At 38.7% G+C, this 25,865-nt stretch overlaps 1 protein-coding gene across 33 annotated transcripts in view; it reads left to right on the forward strand.

Annotated features, from left to right (window-relative positions):
* Positions 1 to 25,865, forward strand: part of LOC114137983 (neurexin-1a) — a 259,399-nt gene that overhangs the window by 151,231 nt on the left and 82,303 nt on the right. For all 33 annotated transcript variants that reach the window (XM_028006859.1, XM_028006862.1, XM_028006881.1 and 30 more), the window contains one exon: positions 12,809 to 12,990. In XM_028006859.1, coding sequence (XP_027862660.1) covers positions 12,809 to 12,990 — 182 coding nt within the window. The remainder of the gene's footprint in view (positions 1 to 12,808; positions 12,991 to 25,865) is intronic.

Raw genomic sequence — 25,865 nt, forward strand, 5'->3', positions numbered from 1 at the left:
CCTTTAACTATTCCTATAGATATTTTGTCTGATAACCAACATAATACTATTGCAAGGTGGAAGGGAATGGATAGAGGTTTGTCAAAAAAATCAAAAAAGTGTATCTTGCATATGTATTCAGCCACTTTGGGTCAATTCTTTGTTGTACCATTTTTGCCATGCTTTACAGTAAGTACGGTATGTTCAGCATACAGTGTTTTGTAAGTTAACAATAATAAAAATTTTATCTAACCAGGTCACTTTAATACACATATTTGCTCTACCCCCTTGATTGTTCTGTGGCAGAAAGCAAATTGTACATGTAATTACTTTGTTGATTTTACCACTTTCTGTTTCTATGTTGAGGTAATTGTTTGTCTAAAGATCTGAATTTTGGTTTATAAATTAATATTGCCTTAAACTTCTGCACAATTTTATTCCTGGCCTATTTGTTCTTCATTGTTGTGATTTTCTTATTAATGTTCTCAAACATTTCAGACCTTCACAGAACAGCTGGACTTATACAGTGACAGAATTTCACCCAGGTGGGAAATATTTACCAAATTGTGTGACTTCTGAGGATAATTAGTTGCATTCAATGTTAGTTAGGTGTATCAGATTAAAGGGGGTGAAAATATATGCACGTCTCCCTTTTCAGATTCTAATTTATAATCCATATTATACTTTTTCTACCACTTCCCATGTATGTGCTTCATTTTGTACATTAGTCACATAAAATCTCATTACAAACCTTGATGGCAAAAAATTGGAGAGGTCTGAACTTTTGCAAGGCACAGTAATTATTAAAATGATTTTACTTCACATCATTGCTCCAAAGCAAATAGTGTTTGGCTTTAAAAATGAGAAGGACAATGGAGAATGCTTTCTATCTGTTGTTCTTCCTTTAAATGCAATTAGAGAAAAGCACATGGATTAGGTAATTAAAAAACAGCCCACCTGTGGCACAGACATTGTGTAGCAGCTCGGGTGTAGAGTAAATTGTGTGTGATTTGCTTTGTGCTCAGTAAAGCACTACAGCCCTGTTCTGTCTGAAAACAGGTTCTCTGAGCTACACATAGTGACGGGCAGCAGGAGTTGTCTTTCGTGTCAGATCAGACCTGCGGCCATTAGCATTTTGGGTTTTCTGCTTCACTTCCACTGTAATTATCCAGCACTTGTCTTTTTTTAGTAATCAGGGCTGGAGTCTCACTCCACATCTGCTGACTCCCTAATGAAAAAGAACAACTTACAGAGACCATTTGGAGGCTGTGATGTTTGGAACATGCCCGCACACAGACATGCTGAAAACAAAATAACGAACTGATGAATCATGCCACATAATCAGTCGAATGGGCTATGTTTGATTTTTCCTTTAGGTCCTGCTTTGATATGTTTTTTATTTATTTTTTTTTTTTTGGCTGATGAAAATAAAATCTGTGAAAACAAAATCTAATCAACAAACTGCTGGCAAACAAAATGACTGACCTCAACCAAAAAGAAAGGAAGCATTGTATCTGTGGAGCAAATGAGGCAAGTGATGATGAGAGAGTAAATTAGAAGCTGTCGATACTGTGAGACACTTCTATCAGAGCCAAGGCTGTTGGCGAGGGAGGCAGATATGCAGCTGGTCGGGGTAACAAAGGCCCCGTTTGGTGTATTGCTCCATTAAGACACTGGGTCTTGTCAACTCTGCCTGGATGATGCCCCATTCTGCTCCACAAGGCATAGACTCATGTATCACTTCGAATTGAAGGGGGAGCTGAGGGAAGGTGCAAAAGGGTGAGATCTAGATCACTTGACTGAGCATCCATGGCGTAATGTTACCAGCCCAGAGGGTGGAACTTTACCTCAACCATGAATTGATGGTCTCCTGCCATGAAGAGTGAGGGTGGTTGCTCCAGCTGCCCAGGGGCCCCCTCATGATGAGGTGAAAGCTTATCTCTTCAGAGCAGTAAGACGTGCTGTTGCAGTACAGTTCAGAGGCAGATGTTTTCATTCACAATGTCTATCAGATGCAAATAGTTTAGTTATGCCAAAAGGATGAGAGTCTATCTATATAATACCAGTGTGTTGCATGTATGTGGAGAAAGGTATTGGTAACTGTCCCTCCATGTCCTGGAAAGGATAAGTGGTTAAAGGTAATAAACGGATGGATGGGTTGTTAAGTTTTTCACTTTACAAATTTCACTCCTTTGTGATGTTTGAAGAAAGGTTTTGTAGTGGTAATGTTACAGAATCTGAAAAGCTTTAAGATTTATTACTTTTGTTAGGGACTTGTATCATGTATGTCACTTTCCACATTTTTACATACTTTTCAGTTGTCAAACCAAGCCATAAATTTTGTTCTCTACAGAGAGACTGCTATTAAATAAACACAAACTGACCTACCCTATTGAATTTAATTAATGGGTACTTTTCATGAGTAATCAATTACGCTGTAAAATTTAAATTATCTTAATAGATCACAGAATTCCGTATAACAATAACTTAGTTATACTTTTGAAGGCATTCGCTTACATAAAGGTTGGTATTTTAGGATCATGTTAGAAATGGCTTCATAATCCAGAAAAGCCATTTTCACACATGGGCAACTTGACCCAAAGTTCTCTTTTTTTTTTTTTTTTAACAAAAAAAGGTATTGCACATTTTGTGCTGGAGAAGGGCTTTAACAGCATAAGGAAGGTGGATTGGAGGGTAAGACGTGTAAAAGGTACTGAAGGGAGGACGTAATGTAAGAAGCATAATGGTGAAATACAGTAGCTGTTTCCTTTAAAGTTCACAAACAATAACATGAGGCTCCCTGATGACTGTTTTATGTGAGTATCAATACCACATTTATTTGTGTATGCAATATCCACAAGATACTGGAAAACCATATAGAATTTTGGACATAAATATTTGAAATGGTGCTGTGCATGTATGCTTACTTATTCTTTGCAGTAAATTTTCTGCTATGTGTACGCATTATCCCACCTGGTAATCTTTGCTAGAAGTTTAAAGCTTGTAGTTACAATGCTGACATGCATTGTGTTCTCTGTGGATTGCAGTATTTCCTTTATAGGCTGAACAAAAGGGTTGTTTGGTTTTCTGTCTCTCACTCTGTTTGCCAGGGTTTGTTGCTCCCATTATGTTGGGAGTCTGTGTCTTATACCTTCTAATAAGGATGACCAATCACAGGGGCAAGCAGCAGTGCCCCACTTTTTGGTCTCCACTTAATTTAATTACATCAAATTAGCAAGGCTAGAAGAGAAGGGGCTGAGAGAGAGGATTAATCCTTTGCAGCTTATATAGGCAGGCTGGACACTGTCAGCTGCCCTGTGTTGAATTACTGTTTCAGGATTGTCTTCATTAGAGGGGAGCTTAAGGATCACAGGTCACTTGATATTGTTAAAACAATACTGTGGAAACAGGCTAATTAGAATATTTGCCTTTATGTTTTTAATGGGTTTTCTTTCTCTATTGGTGCTTTTTTTTTCAAAGAAATTGGAAGTGAACATTTTATTTTGTACTGTTTGTTTAAGGTTAAAACTTACATTTGCTCTTAAAGTAACACTCAAATAAAAATAAATTTTGAGGAATACTTGGGTTAAATATTAGAATCATAATTCTGTTTCAAACAGATATTGAGGGATACATTTAAATGCACCATTAGTTTTGATTTGCAGGTCACATTTACAGTATTTTGTCTAAGTAAAGTGATATGGCTCTCTGCCCAGGGCGCCACGATGAAATAGCTAAACTCTAATGCATTTATGCTCAATCAATGTTGAGCATGGAAGCACCATAAAAAATAGGAATCCGATTCACAGATTTCATTTTGGCACAAAATTAAAGAGCTACTTTAAAGTTTCTATTTGGGAGTAGTCTGTTATTGTCTTCTAGATGAGCATCTAAAATAATAACCTTGATCACATCTGGGTTGGATTATTATAGTCTCTATTATAATTCTTTTAAGCACATTTCAAGACTGAAAAAAATAATTTCTTGTAAAAACACCAACTGGCCAGAAAATACCTGTTTGATGAATCGGTTGCGATACCGTCAAGTGTGATGGCCAATAGTGTAGATTAGTATTTTGTCTGAATTGGCTGAATGAACCACAGGGGTCTTAATTTGTCACTTGTATTTATGCCAATGTGTCCACATTCAGCATAAAATTGCAGGCAACCTTTCCATTGTTATGTTTAAGCTCCTCTGTCTACTCTTATTTTGAATGTGAAAGTAAAATCTTAGCCTCACCCTTCAGGTAAACCTGAAGTAATCTGTAACCTAAAAAAGTATAATGAAAAGATGTGGACTGTATCAAATCCTTTTCTTCTTTTTTTTTTTTTTTTTGCATTTAATATCAGGAGTAAGGCTCTTAACAGATTTCAGCAAATAAAATATGCAAATGTGGCTGAGAATATTGTTGGCTGTTGTTTACCTAAAAATACATGGAAAAAATAAAGTATGAAATGTACAAGTATTGCTGAACTTGTAGCTTAGTTTTAATGTAAATGTCTGTGGAGGAAGTAAATTTTGTTGTGATTTTGGTGTCCTATGTCAGAGGTTTGTTCCTGCATCAGTCTGCGATAAAACTTTTTTTTTTCCCCAAGCCTGCTGGTTCTGTTCTGTCTATCCCATTATAAGAGAGGCAGTTGTTTGTGCTGGGAGAGGATTAAGACAAGTCAACAATCCATAGTCTTTTTAGTCTCCCATAGGGCTTCTCATACAGAACAGGAGGTTGAGAATAGCTTCCTCCCCTAATCCCCCCCACAATCAACGCTGCACAGCCAGGTAAAAATTGTTGAAAGCACCTCACTGTACCACAATGGAACAATGAACCGATATAAAAATAGAGATTGGATTGGGGGGTTGCCACTGGAATCTAATGGTATTCACTGTTCTCTGCTCCTGTGGTACACCTCCCCTTTCATCTATTTCTTCTATGAAACAAGATCCAAGAATGGTGATCCACACAGTTGAATTTATCTTTATTTAGTGTTACTATAAAAATAACTAGAATCTCTTAAAACAGAAACCAGAGACAAACAACCATTTCCACAGGTAAATTAAATATTAACTGCAATTATTTCCTACAACACACAATAAAATTGTTTCTCAAAGAAACACTGAAGCTTCACTGTACTTCCTGTTACACAAAACTGTCCTTTACCTAGGCTGGAAAGAAAGAGGTCAGTTTAGGGCAAAAAACCTCTTTGTTAGCGCTTGCTCTCCTGACAAGGACTAACAAAGACCACATCATACCAGGCTCAATTGAAGGTGACAGAAATTTTAATAAATTAGAAGATTCAAGCCATACTGCATCTTACAAAGTATTGTTTGAATAAAAACACAGAGCCACAATGACATACAGGATAACAAAGGAACTTTTTCAATCCAATAATTTGAACATTTAACTTCTTTGACTCATGAATCTTAAATTTGGCTTTCTAAATATGAAGAGTGCCCTTTTTTCTGTCACTGGCAAATACAGTGCATAGCTTTTTATAAATCACAGAGATGCACCGATCTGGGATTTCTTGGCCGATACCATCTTAAGTTTTACTTTGAGGTCTGACCTGCAGATATTGATTTTGTAAAAGTTCTTTCGTTTTTTTTCTTAAGTTCCTTATCACAGAAAAAGTGAAACGTGCTACAGGTTCCTTGATAGTTAGTAGTTTTGAATCTAGCAGAAAATAAAGAAATGAAGAATATCCCTATATATGCCCAAGTCATATGACCTGTGCATATACTGTATGTAGATCATTTCTAAATATCCTGTTATACTACAATTTCCCCCTTGCAGGAGATTAAAGATTGTTTCTATTCTATTGTATTCTATTCTATTCTATCTGATTTATATTGAACTCAAAAAAGCTGTATCAAAGTATTGGTGGTTGGTATGAACATAGAACAAAAGTTGTTTGTTTTTTTTTGCATTTTTTTGTTGATTTGATGCAATTCAAGAAAAGAGAAAATCATTTTCATTCTTTTTTATTTGACCTGTTGACTACAGATCACAGCATATCATGGTGAAATTAGCCTATCCCTGACTGATTGATTGGTGTATTTTCACAAATAGATTTCACCACACCTTAAATCAATATGTACTACATCACAAAGCTCATCCTAATCGATCAATTAACAATCATGTGGAAAAATCAGTTCTTATGCTAAAGTTCCAAAAGAACATCGAGCTAAATCTGTATTTTACCAAATGAATTCATTTTTGTGAGCTTAGGAGCTAAATGGAAGTAGAATTGAGCTTCAAGGACATAGTGGATACTACATAAATTGGAGCATTCCTTTTTCATGGTACAGTCACATGTGGTCATGCCTAGAGTGGAAGAAATAAGCTATTTTTTCTTGCTTGAGGGAATTACATCAAAGTCAAATTGCCCTACATATTCACAAATGGATTGGTAAGTCTGGGATCTGTGCATGTGCACATATATATATGTATATATATATATATATATATTTTTTTTTTTTTTTTTGTAAAGTAACCCAGAAATGTGGTTGCAGAGCATCACAGAGTACTGTTTTTGTGGATTGTTGGGTGAAAGAAGAAAAAAAAACAAAAAACACTAATTTCATGGCTTCTGTCCTGCTACTTTAGAGCAGTAAAGTTCACAGCATGTTGCAAGAACACCACACACGCAGAGACAAGAAAAACGTTGACAGAAATGTCACCTTGCCAACACAAAGCTCCACCGTGCGCTGACAGCAGAATGCAATGCTTTTAGTTTGGGAAAATCCAGGGAGGCATCCTCTGTACAAGCAAGGGTGGGGGGGGTCAGATTTACATCAGCAACTCTGGGTGAATAATAAGAAAACAGAGTGAAAATAATGGTAAGCTAAGCTTTGTTTGTGACAGTAACTGCTGCAGCTGAACTGGCAATAGGAAATAACACTTTGTAGCTGTAAATCAGCACATGTGCTGCAGTTAAATTAAAGTCCTGTACATTGTTTCAATTAATAAAACACTTAACATACAGTGCAAAAGTATTTATTAATTCAAGCAGAGAACGACAAAAAAATAAATAAAAAAAGGTAAATGAAAGGAAAAGAATACAGAATTTGTTTCTGCTTCTATGCTAATTGGATTTTATATGACTCTCCATACATTTAAACTAAACAGTAGTTATTATGTTGGAAATAATTATGATATGACTCCTTAACTAGAGAACATTTTATTTAGCAAACTATAAATGATATATACTCTCTGAATATTGCATACTAAGATATTCACCCACGACCACTTCTGGTGTTTACACAGAAGGGTCAGAGAAACAGAAAACATCTAGTAATCAGCTGCTGTGTGGATGAAAATGCATTGTTGATGTCAGAGGTCATAGCAAAATGGGCAGACAGCTGAAAGGCAACAGTAGCTAAAAAAAAATCCCTCATTACATCCAAGGTATGAATACCATTTCAGAACAACAATTTGAGAATTGGAGCAGACTGGTAACGGCAGCTAAAGACCACAGCACATGCAACTTGTATCAGCTAGGAATAGGAAACTTAAGCTACAATTTGCACATTCACCGATGTACCAGACTGGAACAACATTGTTGTATGAGATGTGATAGTAACCAAAACATTCAGACAGTCACGGTCAGTCTGATGCAAGCAACATGAAAGAATGGATCCATGCTGCCTTGCATCAGATGCTTAGATTGTCTAATAGTGTGAGGAATACTTTCTAAGTAGACTTTGGCAATCTTGGTACCTAATGAGCATTATTTAAACACCACAGCTTAACAGACAGACAGTCAGAAAGATGGGTTTATAGTTATGTAGTATATATATATTAAGAGGTTGAGGGTTATTAGATACCATTTATTTATCCTATATAGCTGTTGAGAAAAACCTACTCTGCTGTCTCCATATTTTATGATTTATGTCCAAAACCTGTAGTTAAGTTGCCATGTCTTCTAAAGGTTTTCCTATTTAGCAGTAACCTCAACTGCTCGCATAAAAAAGTAAATATATAAAAAAAGGAATATGCTTTAGTCAAAAAAAAAAAAAAAAAATCATTAATTACAGTAGCTCATGATTTAGTTGTTTTTTTTTTTTTTCCTTGTGGCTGTAAATCTTAAGGAACATTGATCGGAAACAGCTCCTTTACCAGATAACGATGGTGTGTGATAGGACAATAGTGAACTCATAAATCGTGCTAATGATTTCTCGGAAAACTGAAATGGAAATCCAATAGATATCATTAAGCCTCTTTTAATTGTATACATCCCTCTGGGGCACATAGGCCCAATATAATTTTAAATCATGTTACTCTTAAAATAGTTTTATCCTTTGACATGGTTTAGGGATGCACAACTGTTATTCTTAGACTTCCTAGAGACTTAATGAAACAGGATTAATGGAAGATTTGCATTGTTTTACCAAACCCCTCCACATACACTTGGAACAACATCCAGGATGAGTCTGACACTTAGCTGTTAAACTCAGCATAGTTTTTGTTTTAACATCTGGCTTTAACATTCAACACTTAAGCATTTCCTACAACATTTTGGCATAAATTATCTTGAAGTTTAATTTAAAAACTAGACAAATAATCCAAGTTAACATTTAAACTCAGGACATTTTATTACAAAATAAGAATCCAAGGTAATTTAACACATCTTAATTTGTGTTAAATTTGTGCTGTTATAGGTGGGGTTGATTTCTGAATTTGTTTTACTAAGGCTCTTTCCATGTAAAGATATCCAACAAAAAGTTAATCATAACATGAAAACGGAGACAGCTGAAAAACGGCTTTGAAAGGCAGTTATCTATAGTCTTTCATCTACGAGATTTCCCTCAAGAGACTCGTGGAAATGATCAAAAATTAATTTCAAAAAGCAATCCTATATTCCACATCTCGGATGATCTATTTTTGCACAGCCAGTCATTACGGGAATCTGTGGCAGCAGATAGAAAGACGACGCAAGTGTTAGGTGCTGTCAGAAAACAGATCTATAATGTCATCTCTCCTTTTCACATTTCCATCACAACTATGTAATTATGATTGGATTCCTCCATAGCTTCTCGGCAGAAGTGGTAATATGAAGCGCATTGTGATGGCTTTTCTGGAGGTTAGAGGAAAGACAGTCTGCAAGCCTGACACTGCCATGAGAGACGCTGTCAAATACACTCGTTTTGTATTCTCCTCCTCCCATAGCTGCATTATGGCATGGATTCTGCATGTTTGTTTCTCACACCTAGTTAATTATATAATTCATATCATGTCTAGTCTATTTGCTTCCACCATAAATAGATTTAAACAATATAAAGCAAACACCAAGAGCGCTCAAACAAGCAGTCCATGTTTGCTTCTCCGCAGAACTAATATCCCACACACCTCTTAGGCCAAATGCACGAAAACTCCTAGGATAGTGCTACGTTTTTAATGAAAGCAGAGTGTTTGATCTGCCAATGTTTGTCTTCTTTGATGTGAACTGACACAGCAGTGAGTGGCCAGATCTCAGTGTAGTCCAACATGAGGACAGATTAATTCATTATCCTTTAACAGGGTAGGCTTGTAGTTAAGGAGTTCATCCCGAAGGCAGAATCTAAAATCGGTAACACCTTCCAATGCATTCAGTCATGGCTTCTCTCCCCTGTAGCTTTTCTGTGAAAATACAAACCTTGAGCTCACGATTCACATTTCTTTGCAATACAAACACATACATGTTTTACTGAGATTTGCTCTAAAAGACCAGCATAAAGGGATACACTATTGTAAGTGTAATACATGTTGCATGATGCATTTATTTTTACAAATTAAAATCTGAAAATTTGGTATTCGTTCAATCTCAGACTTGTATCCTAGTGCACTAATGTCAGTATAAATTCACAGAATTAGTCAGAAGGGCCAATATGTTTATTACTTAATGTCAGTATAAATACCAGCTACATGTATATATTCTGAAGGTATCTGAGGACATTAGTGAATAAAACCGCATAACTAGGGCCAAGAAAATCCAACCGACAGGGATCAGAAAAGATTGTGGAGAAGTAAAGCAATATTGGGTTATAAAACAATACTCTGAGATCTGAACATTTGGCACAGCACAGATCAAACTCTCTTATAAAAATGGAAATACTACACCACAAGTGCAAACCTACCAAGACGTAAGAGTCCACCTAAATCGACAAGCCAGAATAGGCGGCATTATTCATAGCAGCAGCCTTCATGAGGCTCATGTAGCTCTGGAGCAGCTGCAGAGATCCACAAAGGGAGAAGGCACAGGGAAAATCTTGAAAACTATGCATCAATATATTTTCACTATAAATATATTTAATAAATACGTTAAATAAAATGCATTTGCAATTTTGCAAGGCATTTTTATGAATCTAAGGGGTGGAAAATATGTCAGAAAATGTAAAAAAATTCAATTACATAGATTATGCATTGTGGAGATAGTTATGTCAAATGACACTATTTTGTATTATTTACTGTTGCCTGTAGATTATTGTTTTGCTAATTATTATTTACCCGTCTAATTTTTCATAATTAGGTGGCGAATGGGGAATAAACTGAAACTCTCTTTAAATTATAGTGGTAAATAAACAGGCAAGAATTTCCAGGATGCTTCTGTATCTAATGACTACAACAGATCCATATCAAGCCAAGTGTCCCAGGAGACGATGCAAATAACAAAAATGCAGCCAGAGTATAATTACTCTGCAGCAGTGAAGTCACATAGGAGAGTGCAGTGATTTCATGCCACTGCATGTATGTGTAGGTGTGCATTAGCAATGTTTCTCCATGTAGCTTAATCCCCACCACTCACTATTAGTCTTGGGCTTTCCTGGATTTTGTGCAGTTTTACCACATATTGGCAGCCCTATTATTTGCACTTAGTGAACCAGTTTTGGAAACGTTTAGTAGTTAGCTTCAATCCTCTTGACCTGCTGGGCCTTGACATGAGCATCTTGCAATTAACCTATTTACTATAATGATCTCTACTAAGGTCCATTGAAATGGGTAATCACTACTTTATAGTGTCTACTAACAGTAAATAGGATGTCAGTAGGATAAAGTGGGTGTCAAAGCATATGAATAGACTGAGCAGGAAATAGACGCTTAAGGGTGCAGTGATTTCCATCGCTGACATAGTCCAAAGCTGACATAGTCCAAAAGCACTTAATTATAATGAGCCGGAGCACAGAGCAAGTGTTAGACGGCTTGGGGGAAATTTAAGAGATAGTGACAACAGTCCAGCGCTGGCTGCATGAATTGGAGATCGCTCTGGGATGGGTCCAACATCAGATCTGCATTAGTGAAACAAGAAGAGTTTTCAACTATAGCCGCCAGACTTCATGAAAAAGAAACGATGCCTGTCTTGCAAATATAGCAAGCATAATGTCTTTTTCCTCTGTTGATGTCATCAAGCTCCTTAGAGCCATATCCATTAGGAGAACAAAAGTGCTTACAGTATTATCATCAATAGGGTTTTAGAAATTTGAGTTATGCTTTATGAAAAACACAAAATCCTGTCATAGATCTGAATGTCTTAAGTTAATTTCATGATCACATTAATGTTATTCAATTATGCTGTTCTTTGTGGCTTATGGGAAAGAGTGTCTGTTTAATCAAATGAGAGAAATAATGGAGTGAAAATGAAAAAAAGCTCCAAACCAGAGTTGCGCTCTGTGGAAACTCTTAGAAAAAGATGCAGAAGCATATAAATAAATTGTATTGATAATTTTATATCTTTGTGAATCAGTTTACAAGAAAATATTGAAATTACAGTCAAGATGATTTATAATCTATTACTCCAGCAAAGGCTGTTTAACTTCTTGCTTCTATGAATATTAACATAGTCTTACTGTCTCACAGTTTTTCTCTCTGTCTCTGGCTCTAACCCACATGTAGACATACAGCACACCAGCACAACTCCTTGTCTAATTTTTCATGAAGATGGCTGTTTTTATGCTAATCTGACAGCTGCATTCATTTTCAACCTTTCTCACAGGCGTTCATTTCCCAATCTCAGATCCCTTCATTCTCATTTGTGCACACACGGACACACTTTTTCTCACAGCCACAAAGTAAAAATGGAGTAAAACACAATCATGATCCTTAAACATGAAACATGACACCGCTTTAAAAGATGAATTTGGCTGCGTGTTTTTTGGCATCGTCTTGACTGGGGTCACAGTCTCTCTGAAGAAGTGCTTTCTCACTTAATAGCTGGGTTATTAGAACCACTCTCCCATCTACCAGGTCATGCTTTAACCTTTCGTAGAGGAGCTTAGGACATTGACATGATTCAGCGAGACAGGAAATAGCTGGTGTGGAGGATACAAGCAGGGCATAATTGGCCCTCTCAGTCAATAATGCCGCTGTGTTCTTTGAGATCGCTAATGAAGCACAAGAGATGAGGAGGTGCCCATTTGGTATGCTGGTCTCCCAGACACTTGGGACACAACTAAAAATTTGCAAGTGCTTGCTCGTGTCTCATCAGTGTAGAGGTGAAACAGGCAGCGGCTGTAAAGCTGAGTAATTGCCTGGCATTATGAGGTAAGCGGCACCTCTACCTGCGTTTCACACATTTTTAGCTGGATTTTCTTCTACTCATGAATTGACATGAGTGTACTTAAACTCTCAGATGGAGCTGAGAGCGGTTCAAGAGTGATATGTTGCTCGGTGCTCTGCAAAGTCATTACTCAGCACAATAAAACGCTCAGACTGACGGTTCTCCACGCACATGGAGTTGAGGCCGGCTTTGCTATGTTAATAATGGTTTTGTGTTGACAGCCGGCAGAGCCCGCTGGGTGTGCAGTCGTCGTTTCAATTATTAAAATGTTTGCTCCCCCACCCCCGTCTTTTATCTTGCAGCGGGAACAACATACATATTTGGCAGAGATGGTGGACTGATCACCTACACATGGCCACCAAATGACCGACCCAGCACAAGGGCGGACCGACTCGCCATTGGGTTCAGCACACACCTGAAGGATGCAGTCTTGGTGAGGGTGGATAGCTCCTCTGGACTCGGAGACTTCTTGAAGCTCCACATTGTAAGTCAGAATTTCATTCATTCGGATGCTTTAAGGTGCAAAATTACTTTTTCTTTTTCTGCTGGAAGTAAATGTTGGTACATATATCCGTGGTCTGGTCAGGATCCAAAATCAAGGCTCACTATTTAGTTGTGGTCAGTCACATCAGATTAAACCACATCTGATTATGACAGTGTTAACACATGGATTCTGCTAAAAAATTTTGATAAACTTGAAAATTAAGCTTGTCACAATGAAAAATGGAAAAAAGTTAAATTTTTTATTGGATCATTGCAGCATGCAAATAATAAAAATACATTATGTTGCCGACAATATTTATAAACTTGCCTTGCCATACATACGAACTTTACGGACATTCTATAACTTCATTGCATAGACTGAGGGGCTCACACTTTGCAACTTAAATTGCTTCAGCTCTTCTGTCAAGGCAGGCCATTACACTTAGGACTTTCTTTTTAAAGAATATTTCTGATTTCAATTTTTGATTTTGGACAAAAAGCCCTGGGTCGCAGTCACCTTGTACTTCACCTTAATGGTACACCATCAGATTCAGGTCAAGGCTTTGTTTTGGCCAGTCAAGTTCCTCCAAACCAAATTTGCTCATATATGTCTGTATTAACCTTGGTTTGTGCATTGGAGTGCAATCATGATGGAACTAAAATGCACCATTCACAAACTGCTCCTATGCAGCTTTTTTTTAAAATGGCTCTGCATGCTGCACATACAGCAGTTTTCATTCTCTGGATTTTATTGCACCATTTTATGTAAGGTTAGGATGCAGCTGCTTAGTCATGAAACTCTCTAAGTTTTTCTTGAGCTAATTTCAGGCCTACACTAGAACTACTGCTATTAACTATTCAAATAGTTTGTGATTTTTGCACACTATGTGTCTCTACATGTGCTGTCTGTGATTTTAGTTGGCTTACCACTCTGAGGTTAAAATGTTATTGTTTCCTGTTGCTTTCACTTTGTTGCTAAGTCGATGTGGATCAGTTATTGTATGCAGAGAGCATTTTACGATTAGACTTAATGCACAGTGGGCTCCCGACTGTCGTACTTATATTCAGTGAACTGCTGACAGTGACCCAATATTTCACTGTTTGCAGAAGCAGTCTGTATGCCTAGCTGTTTAATATTATATTAAGTGACTGAAACATCTGAATTTGCTTATTTGGTAGTTGCTTCTCAATGTTTTTTTCTTGCTTATCTGTAATGGCTTTTGCCTTTGTGCATCAGAAACTAGGAGAAATTGTGCTGTCATAAGGGACAGGTTTCAGGAATTGCTTCTGTGACCAGAACATAATTCTGCAAGCTGCCCCATGACCTGCCTCTGTCTGCAACACCTAATAACTGACAGTAAAATGTGATAGCCTGGAGAATACAAGAACACTCAAACACACAGTGAACACAGGCTTCAGGCCAGAACACGTACAAATACTAAACGTGTCTTGAGGTTTTGTAGCATAATTCAGCTGCCCACACCTTGAGATGTAGCAATGTAAGCAGACCTTTCCTGAGAAAACAGACCAGCTGTGATACATGTCTTCTTCAAACACTTCTCTGCCCCCGTCTTGGCTTAATAGCCAAGTAATTTTTAAACCTACAGTGTATGAAACCTATTTGATGCATATGATTTATGACTTAGCTAAAATGGGAGCACACAAGATCTTCATAACAACAAAGATTGCAGTCTGGTCGTAAAAGGACAGACGTGTTTATACAGATGTGCAAATTCTCATTTACCAACCTTATGCATGCTGCTTCTTTCTGGGCTTCATTCCACCTGCTTAGAAAATACCCGAAACGAAGATGGAACATAAGAGATTTCCCTTGTGGACTGCTTTAATGTGCTGAATGAGAAATGTTTTCTTGAAAGATTTGCAGAGTTAAGCCAGGTTTTCTTTTTTAAATTACTGAACAGGGTTTTATTTTTCATTGGTCATTGCAATGCATAGCTGTTAAATGTGTAGACAAATAGATTGTTTTGTAAGGTTTGCAAAATGATTTTTATAGCATCTTATGTATGATTCACTGTTTTCTCACAACAAATGTTATAGGTCAGGCACAAGAACTGCAAAGAAAGGAGAAGCTAGGGAGCTTTTCTGCATATTTATAACACGGTAGAAAGATCATGCAACTTAAGGCAAATGTACACATAGCCTTGTTGATAAAATAAATAGCACGCCATTGACATTTTACACGGAAAAAATGTTGATAAGGCATGTTCTTATAGCAGGGGCAGTGGGTTGTGAGAATCCTCTTTCCTCTCGCATCAGCAGTCACTCTGAATGCATATTTTTATTTATTTATTTTTGCACATTAATCCAAGGGCTTTGTGCAATGTTGAATTTTATTAGAAAATAAGAAAACAATGAGGAGAAAAATAATTTTAAAAGAAGAGTGTGGGAGAGGGTAGGTGCATTTAAAGGTCTATTGATTGATTTAGTTGTCTGTGAGAGGTTATTAGAAAAATAAATAAACAGCATTCATTATTCGGAATTGTGATGCAGCTTACGAATGCATTTTTAAAATGCAAGTTTAGCTTAAAAATCTGAAATGACATTACATCAAATGAATAATGATAATGTTACAATGAACTTCTTACCTGGGATTTTCTAACTTTTGTGTAACTAATGCTTGAAAAAATTGCAGAGAATTGAGTCTCAAAATTTTATGAAACTGCAATACTTATGATACACACCCTCCAGAAATATTTTTTTCGCTTCTGTAATCTCCTCATTAATTACACAAGAAAGGACGTTTTTTATTGCACTCTATTAAATGCAATGAGCTGTGCAAAATTGCCACTTTGATGTGTTTCTTATGGAAGAAAAGCAGCACTTCACACCAGTAGTCACCTAAAAAAATCATTTCCAGCAAAACGTACCATTAGTGGTATAAACTAATAACAATACATTGACTGTGTGGCCTAATTTGCCATAAAACTATTCTGGGATCCCAGTAATTTAAATGTATTAACAATTGATTTCCATTAATGGACCTGTATAAAATAATTTCTGAAGTAGCGCACTCTACAGCTAATACATGTTTAAAGCTGATTCTCATTCATTTTCATCCCATTCCTTTCAGTCACCTCAGCATTGGTTAGAAAAATCTTAGAAGGAGTATATCCAGCTGCTTGAGATGGGATTAAACAAGAATTTAGTATTTACCCCCCTTCTCTTGCTCAATCTTCTACATTTCCCTCCCCCTATGCCCTGCCTAATCTCCCACTCCCATTTCCAATGACAAGAAAGCCAGCGGGGCTTGAAGGACGCCATCCCAGCTCACATTTTTAGGTGGAAATCTTCTGTGTAATATGAGGAGACTATGATTTAAACATACCACAAAGATGTGGTGATTCTTCCTCTACACCTTCCTTTTCCAACAGCAGACAAAGACAATAACTGTGAAGTCAGCCAAGCATCAAATGTGTAACAATTCTCAGGCTTATTACTGTAGCACACATGCCAAGAAAAGAACTAGGTTCACAATAATCTTCCTGTGGTTTTTCCAATTAGGTTGATTTTCCACATTATTATACAGGTTTATCTAAGGTGAAACATATTCATGAGGTTTCTAGTATGTATGTCCCACTTGGTTATAATCCTGGTCTGTTCTTCATAGCATGCCAAAGTGAAGTATATATATACATAATTAATTGCACTAGACCTGAACATCAACCCCGGGAAAATATTCCCAGTGACAGTATTGCAAAATATGAAATTATGGATGTAATGATCCTTGGTGTGTCAGTTCAGAGAAATCCATGAGATAAAGTAGAGGACTTTTTACGATGTGTGGCATATCCTACTTCATTAAGCATGCTAAAACACTTCAAGACTGTTAAATTCCACTAAATACAAGTGCATCTCAATAAATTGCAATATCATTGAAAGGTTAATTCATTAAAGTAAATTAAAAATGTGAAACTCATGCATTATTTAGATTTATTACGCTTAAAGTGTGCATTTATTTGTCTTAAATCTAATGAATATGTCTTACAGCTAATTAATTTTTTTGTTTTTTTATTTCTTTTTTGTAGAGTACTACATAAGTCTAATTTAAAAATATAGTAAGTTTGTGCTATGGCCATGCTAAAGCTGACACAGTCATGAGGAAAACTGTGGACTTGACAGTAGATTGTTAGAAGGTACTTCAACTACAGCCAGTTTAAAGAGCTGACCTGAAGACCTGGTTTACAGATGGCTGATGAAGGAAAGTTAAGTGGAAGAAAAAAAGTGTATAAGCAGGAAGAATAACCACTGTTTTTAAAAAGATTGCGAAGCAAAACCCATTTAAGAGTTTGGGGGAAATTCACAAGGTGAGGACTGTGGCTGGAGTCCGGGCATCAACATACATCATACACATCCTAGGAGCAAGGAGAAAAAGGACTGGACTGCTGCTCAGTGATCTGAAGTCCTCTTTGGAAATTTTGCATTTAATTTCTATCTCAAAGTGACATAGTCTGGAAGAAAAATGAGAGGCAGAAAAGTCAAGTTGATTACCATTGTGAAGTTTTCACATCCAGAGATGATTTCATAGTCATGTCATCTGCTGGTGTTGCACCACAGCATTTCCTCAAGTAAGTTCAACAATATACCAGAAAGCTTTGGATAATTTTATGACTCCCTTTGTTGACAAGATCTACATGGATTCTAACTTAGTTTTCCATCCACACTGCTTAAAGTATCAATATGTGTTTGATTGGCCACCAAACTGGCCTGACCTGAACCCCATTGAAAAACTTTGGTTAATTGTTAATAGAAAGATGAACAACATGAGACCCAACAGTGCAGATGAACTGAGGGCTGTTATTACAGCGGCTTCTTTAACACCTCAGCAGAGTCGCAGACTGATTGCCTCCCTGCCATGTCGGACTGATGCAGTAATTCATGCAAAAGGAGTCCTGAATAAATAATGACTACATTTACAACACAGCGCTTAGACGTACTTCTAAGTAGGGTGACATTTCTGTATTAAAAATCTATATTTTTAATTGGGTTTATGAAACATACTTTTCTGAGAAATTAAATTTGGGGTTGGTAATACCTACTACCTGTAATAAAATAATCTCTTCTATATATATGTTTCACTTTTTGAAGACAATAACTTGGATTTTTTTTATTACTTGCTAACTTTTTGACATGTGCCTTCATACTGCTCGAGTATATCAACGTTCACAATACAACAATGCAGCCTTAGCCCTTGGAAACCTATCTTTACTTTTTTTTTTACCCCTCCAGGGGGTCTTTTGTGGGCTCCAGTGTCCCTTATATGAAAGTAGGCTGACAGGAAAGGGGGAAAGAGATGGGGGAAGACATGCAGCAAATATCGTCGGGTCCGGGAGTCGAACCCGCGACGGCCACGTCGAGGACTCAAGGCCTCCAAACATGGGTTGCGCTTTCCCCTGCGCCACCAAGGCACGCCAATCTTTACATTTTTCAAGGGTCATTTATTATTAGTTGTTTTCATCATTTCTTGTTGTCAATGAGCATCAGTGATTCTGACTATCAGAGACACTGCTTAGTCTCAAGCAGGGCCCCAAGGGAGCTACTGCGCTTATTTTGTGCTGGCACTCAAACTTTGTATGGGGGAAGGAGACAATTCTGAGCCTTTTCTTCCTTCCTTACCCTAATTATGTGCATTCCTTTAAAAAAAACAAGCAATGAAGGGACACTAGCTAAGACAGCAGCGCTGTGAAGTTAATTTATTCCATACAGTAGAAAGGATAGTGGAGAAAATAATGACTTGGTGGTACATTGCTCCCTTTGGTCTCCCTTTAGCTGACTACCAGAAAGGAGTGTCTTCCTCAGATGGAAGACACCTTTAATTGCAGTTTCAACTCTTGCTTTCTACCCTATTAATCATGTAAAATGGCTCGAGAAAAGAGAAGACCACAGTCATACTTTGAACATCTCAGCTGTCAAGTAAGAAATGCCATACTTTTATCGTTCACCTAATGTACAGAAACCTATTCTCAGCCATGTGCTTCATTGAGTAAATACAGCACAGTCTACGTTGTGCTAGGTTGTTACCTAGGAGAGGTACTGCAGGTCTCAAAAGACAACCAGTGTCACGCTATCCCCAATACTCTTATTAAAGCACATGCTCAGGGAGGATATTTCATTCTAATCCTCTACCCCTGTTAAGGTCACTAATTACCTATCTTGTTCGCACTGCTCACAGACAAGGAACAGACTTGCATGCAATGCCCAAAGGATCAACTCTTGTGCAAATCACCATGTAGTTAAGTCACAGTGATGAGTGTTAAAAACTTAGTATGAAACTTAATTCTATTTAGAATTAGTGATTTCCAACAGGATTTCTGATGTTTCAATTGTTTTTTGGGGTATTTCTGCTGTATGTGAACAATTGCCATCTGTATCTTTTCCTCACATCACATATACTGCTGTTGCCATAGTAACTATCCCAGTACAGCACTGGACTCAGTATCATGGCGATGATATGCATTTTAAGCAGATTAGAAAGTTGTGAGAGCATATTATTGCCAATTGGAAAATGTAAAATCACATCTGCATTCAAGTTGTTGAAAACTCAACACAAAGTGGAAAAAAGTAGCAGAAAGTGAAGAGAAATTGGTTTCCACTCCTTCACAATGCTGCTAAAATTAAGAAATGTAAAATGTTATGCTAAAATTTTAAACACTTAGATTTTTTGTTTTCTGAACCACATTCCGAAAGTAGATTGCAAGAAAAACAAGCATATGGAAACACAGCCATTAAATGCAGCAGATGGGAACAGTTCAAAGCTGTTTTTACGTCATTTTCATTTCTTTAGCCAAAAACTCACCAGATGCAAATCGATGATATAGTGAAAATTATTAGTTATTATTTTGTTTAAGAGAAAGCTTCTGATCCAGAGCTAAGGAGGTATTCCTCAAACTATTAGAACAATTGTAACAGAGGGAAATATTGTTTCTAAATCAGTGTGTTGCAGATTCAAAACAAGTTATGTCATCTTACTGTAACAAAATAGAGATAAGATAAGATAGATAAGATAAGATAAGATTTATTTGTCATTGTCATCAACAGATTACAACGAGAAATCTGTTGATTCCTAGAAAATTGTGTGCAAACCAGTAATTCCAGAAACAAAAAATGATCTGACACTGAAAGTCTTCCTATTCTTCATCAACAGGCACACATTAGGCTCGTAGTGATTGACTGTGCTCTGTCTGTTCATGTACATGTCCATATTATGTGCTGTAGCCAGGTAGGATTGGCTTGTCATATAAACAGACTGCAGTGTGGTTGAGAACAATATATAGAAAATGTAAGGCCTGAGCTGTCTGAAAATCATTACCAATGTTCTGACACAGAGTCATTAACCTCCCAGATTATGTACATCACACACATAGGGGAGAGAGGTGGTTAAACATTCTCACTTTTCCTATTGTTTTGCTCAATAGGAAAAGTGATTTGCTAATCAGATATACAGATTCAGTCTGGTTCCTATATATTGTGCTGCTGATAATTATGGCGTTTTATTTGTGCCCTCTACCTGATCATGCAGTAAGATTAATGAGAGCAAGCAAATCCATGTGAAAAAGACAATAATTTGTCATGTGTACGTTTAAATCTAACACACACTCAATACTTGCTCTTTGCTCATGCTCCACTCTGACTTTACTTCCCCTCATGCTGGTGCACCGCCCCATGTACGTATGTTTGCAGATTATCAAAGTGTGTGTAAGTAAACCAATCATAAACGCCAGCTCCATCCCCTTTTTGACACACTTCAAATTGAAACACTGAAAAAGCACGATATATTAATAAAAGACATTACATGCCACAGTAAATGTGCAGCCCAGATGTCCCCTCTCCCCCCACCTTTCAGAAGCAGGCGGCAAGAAAACAAATCATCAGAGAGGGAAGGAAGAGTTAGTGCAGGATGCAGCCAAACATGGCGAATTAAGAGAGATTTTATGTTGCGGAGGTCAGAGACAACATGGGACCAAACAGCAGGACTACAGCAAGTTAGCAAACACTGCCTACCTGGCTGTATTATTCCACACTTGGAATATGGTGTGTTTGTGTTTTTTTTTTTATTTTTATATATACATATATATTCTTAAGGCACACAGAACATTAAGGCCAGCCTATCAGCAAAATTATAGTATACCTGCATAAACTGTTAATCTGTTGATAAATTAAAATCAGTCATTACTGACTGACCAGAAAAAGGAACATGCTTCTTCAGTGCAAAAATAAAACAGTAGGAAAATGTTTTAAAATGTTTTTAAAGTGAAAAGGTATCTTCATATTCAGACTGTCTTGCACTGTTGTTTCATTAATATAGCTTTCTTACCAGCTTAAAAGCAATACAGTCAGTAATTCTCTTCCAGTGTTAAGATCCTTTGATAAGTAGACATTTATATCATAGCTGTTCTCTAACACTATGTATTCTTTGCAGAAGTGCTATAAAGTTTATCGATGTTGTAAAGTAGTAGACAAGGACAGTGTCACTTGCGGTTGTGGAGTTGTAGAAGAGGGACGGCATAATGCTAGGAGTAGGAGTGAAGAGGAGGATGAAGAGATGGATGCGCAGGGACAGGAGAAGCAGATAGAACACGAGTAGAAACAGAAAACTGGAGCAGGAGACACTAAAAACAAAGTGGCAAGTAGCCTACAGGTCAAGTGTACATTGGCATTACACCCCTCCCCCCCTCCACACACACACACACATATATATATATATATATATATATATATATATATATATATATATATATATATGTAGAAAGATGTTTGTCCACACACACACACACACACACATATATATATATATGTGTGTGTGTGTGTGTGTGAATAATATTGTAAATTTCCCTTCAAACTTTTAATTCTTTCTTCAGGCAGATTTTTAAAAATTAATTTTATAGAGCGTGAGTCTTCTGCACTTACGTGATGATACAGACTAATGTTAATCATCTTGTTCATGTCCGCAAATGTGTACACAATATAAAATAAGTAAAATATGCCTCTTGATCACAAACATAATGGCTCATTCTTGATAAAACTATTTATGAGACATTTAAGTGTATTGCAGTGGGAAAATTAATCATTGTTCATGTTTCCAGCTATTAAAAACCTTAGGTTTTGACAAAAATTGACGTGATATTATGAGGTTAAGACACCATCATCTCTTTATCGTCATGTTGATGAAAGTTTCCTTTTGTTTGGGGGCTTCATGATGTAAAAGATTTGCACAGCTTTGGAGGTTCTTTTCATGCTCCCTAATTTTTATTTTTTGAAGCTGCTAATTTGATAGAATGTTGTAGTTTTAATTGTTGAGGAAATGAAGTGTTTCTATAATGCATATATATATATATATATATACTGTATATATTAACAATTTGTCCAATGTACAATAAAAGGCCTTTCCAGAACAAGCTCCTAGGCTGAATTTCAACCCTATCCTGCCCCTGTGTGTGTGTGAGTTTTATTTTTATTTATTTATTTTTTGTGTGCGTGTTTCTGTGTTGCTCCATGATTGACTGGCAACCTTTCCAGGGTCTGCCCCACCTGTCACTGAGTGAACGCTTGGTGTAAGCAGCTGTCCCCCCCATTCCTTTATTAATAAGCAGGTATAGATAAGTAATAGAGTTTCAAATGCAATTTAGTCAATATATTTACATTAGAAGAATTATTGGCACAATATTATTATATTAGTCACATTCCTTAAAGGGGATGAGGATGAGAAGAGAGGATGAGTTCTACCTTCTGTTTCATCCCTGACCCATGTTTTGTAAGGCCAGCTGTGTAGCAGGTGGCTTTTTTTCAATCTGTTCTTTCATGGGTCAAAATACCATCAGTTTTCCACAGATGGAATTTTTTTCTCTGCAATCTGGGGGCACCAACATCTTTGATCTTTAGAAATTCAAAGCAGATTTCACTGGCAGTAGTCTATGTAAAAATACATAAATATGGGTCTATAGCTCCATAAGCTGATTAATTATACCCAATTTAGATATGGGAAAATGCAACGTGTAGAAAGATGTTATTTTCTCAGTAGTAACTGAAGTGCCTAGGTGTCATGTTCCAGAATTAGAATGACCTGCAAACACAGGTTTGCACACATTTTAATACCTGCCAACAGCTTTGTGCTACTTTGTAGCTGCTGGTGAAAGAGAGAGGGGGAAAAAAAAACAACAACTTGAAAAGAATTTGGAAAATTTGTCTTGTAAACCTGCAAAAAGTTATTCAAGAAACAGGGCTCAAACTGATTTTCAGGTACTTTCTTCATCATTGAATTCTCACACTCTAATGAACAAAGGGTGGGGTAGGAAACATCAATTTCACAAGTGATTTGACATCCTCTGATTTGTGCTGACACAAGTCACTCTTGCTCCTTCATTTTCCCTGACTGACTGGGACAAAACCTTGGAAAGACATGCAAAGCCTTCTTCACTTTTTGTCAAAATGGCCTCAAGACAAAAAATAAAAAATCATGCAATTTGAACACCATCAATAAAATTTCAGAGTTGAAATTTCACCTTGCTAAATTTAGCTTTTTTGTTTTGTCTGTCATTCTTTTTCACTTCAGAAAAAAATTTAATAAACTTAACTCCCTTTTATTTTTATAAATTTTTTCAGATCCATAAATCATGGAATTGTCAGGATCTGTGTTTTTCTGTGTTTATTTAGAGTTTTCTGTGTCCTTGAGTCTCTTCGTTGTCCTGTCCTCCCCTTGATTGTTCCCAGGTGTGTCTCGTTTCTGTGATTACCCGCCCAAGTATTTAACTCCACCTGTGTTCCTTGTTCCTCGTCGGGTCCTTGTCGTTGTCAATGTCTAGTCGTCCATCTGCCTGCTGCTCGTTGTTTGGACTGTGTTCCCGTCATTAAAATCATCATTTTCATTTCTACCTGGGTCTCAAGCGTCTGCCTCACCTCAACACCGCACCGTTTCATGACAGAAGGACCCGACCAGACCGAACGGTGAGGCACGCTATTTTTTACTTTTCATCATGGACCCAGAGGAGTTAAAGGAGCTAACTGAAACGATCAGGGAGTACGAGGAGGCAATGGCCAAGCCGTACGCTGCCATCCGACGCCTCGGTTTCGCCATCCGCTTGGGACTGCTGCTGGACTACTGGGTTCCTCGCTTTCCGCACCCGGGGTTTGTGGAGTTGCAGAGGGAGGCAGAGTGGGAGCGTAAGGCGGCCCTAGCCGTCATGGCTGGCGAACATCTGCCTCCCAAGCCGCACAGTTTCTCCGCCAGCCCAGATCCCGCTCCAGTTCCGGGACCAGCAACTCCAGCCGGCGTTCCGGTCGGCGCACCCCGGCCAAGTCAGCCGGCGTTCCAGCCGGCGCACCCCCGGCCAAGTCAGCCGGCGTTCCAGCCGGCGCACCCGAGGCCGAATCAGCCGGCGTTCCTGCCGGCGCACCCGAGGCCGTTCCAGCCGGCGTTCCTGCCGGCGCACCGGAGGCCGTTCCAGCCGGCGTTCCTGCCGGCGCACCGGAGGCCGTTCCAGCCGGCGTTCCTGCCGGCGCACCGGAGGCCGTTCCAGCCGGCGTTCCTGCCGGCGCACCGGAGGCCGTTCCAGCCGGCGTTCCAGCCGGCGCACCGGAGGCCGTTCCAGCCGGCGCACCGGAGGCCGTTCCAGCCGGCGCACCGGAGGCCGTTCCAGCCGGCGCACCGGAGGCCGTTCCAGCCGGCGCACCGGAGGCCGTTCCAGCCGGCGTTCCTGCCGGCGCACCGGAGGCCGTTCCAGCCGCACCCGAGACCGAGACTCCCTGCGTTCCTCCCGAGACCCTGACCTCCAGCGTTCCGACCGAGACCCTGACCTCCAGCGCTCCGACCGAGACCCTACCTCGGGGGGCTCGTCATCGCCGTCTGTGGGCGGCCCCCGGGACTCCCCATTGCCACCTCCAGCGCCGCGGACGGCCGCTGGACCGCCTCCGGGGGTCCCGCCTCCGTGGTTCCCGCCTCCAGCGCCGCGGACGGCCGCCGGACCGCCTCCGTGGTTCCCGCCGCCACGGACGACCGCCAGACCACCTCTGTGGTTCCCGCCTCCTTTGCCTCCGCCCACCCTGTGGGTAGTTTTTTGTTTGTTTATGGACTCTTGGCCCTTCTTGTGTTTCCGCCCACGATGGTGGGTTGTTTTTTGTTGTTCTGGACTCTGGCCTCCCGTCCAGCGCCCCTCCGCCCACCCTTGTTGTGTTTTTTTTTGTGGGCGTCTGGTAGCCGCCCTTGAGGGGGGGGTACTGTCAGGATCTGTGTTTTTCTGTGTTTATTTAGAGTTTTCTGTGTCCTTGAGTCTCTTCGTTGTCCTGTCCTCCCCTTGATTGTTCCCAGGTGTGTCTCGTTTCTGTGATTACCCGCCCATGTATTTAACTCCACCTGTGTTCCTTGTTCCTCGTCGGGTCCTTGTCGTTGTCAATGTCTAGTCGTCGTGTCCATCTGCCTGCTGCTCGTTGTTTGGACTGTGTTCCCGTCATTAAAATCATCATTTTCATTTCTACCTGGGTCTCAAGCGTCTGCCTCACCGCACCGTTTCATGACAGGAATTGTTTATGTTGCTACAATTAGTGGTAACATTATAGTAATGGCACTGGTAAATGTTGCATGGATTTCATGTGTAATGTAATGGATTTTTACCAAAGGCTTCTGTAAGCGCATGAGCATCTATGTATCACTTTTGCTTGTAGATGGGACACCTGACCTCAAAGAATCAAATCTCATCATCTCCATATTGGGAAGGAACAGCACTAGAATCACCATTACTCATCTTTCAATTCCAATCATTTCTCAATTTGTTCAAGCTCTTCGCTACTACAAAGCCAAGTGGTCCATGAAGCAGAAGTGTGCAAGCGAGAGAGGATGATGTGTGTGTATTCGTATTTGTGGAGGCA

Source organism: Xiphophorus couchianus, chromosome 22 (assembly GCF_001444195.1).
Source record: "Xiphophorus couchianus chromosome 22, X_couchianus-1.0, whole genome shotgun sequence".
NCBI classification, from domain to species: domain Eukaryota; kingdom Metazoa; phylum Chordata; class Actinopteri; order Cyprinodontiformes; family Poeciliidae; genus Xiphophorus; species Xiphophorus couchianus.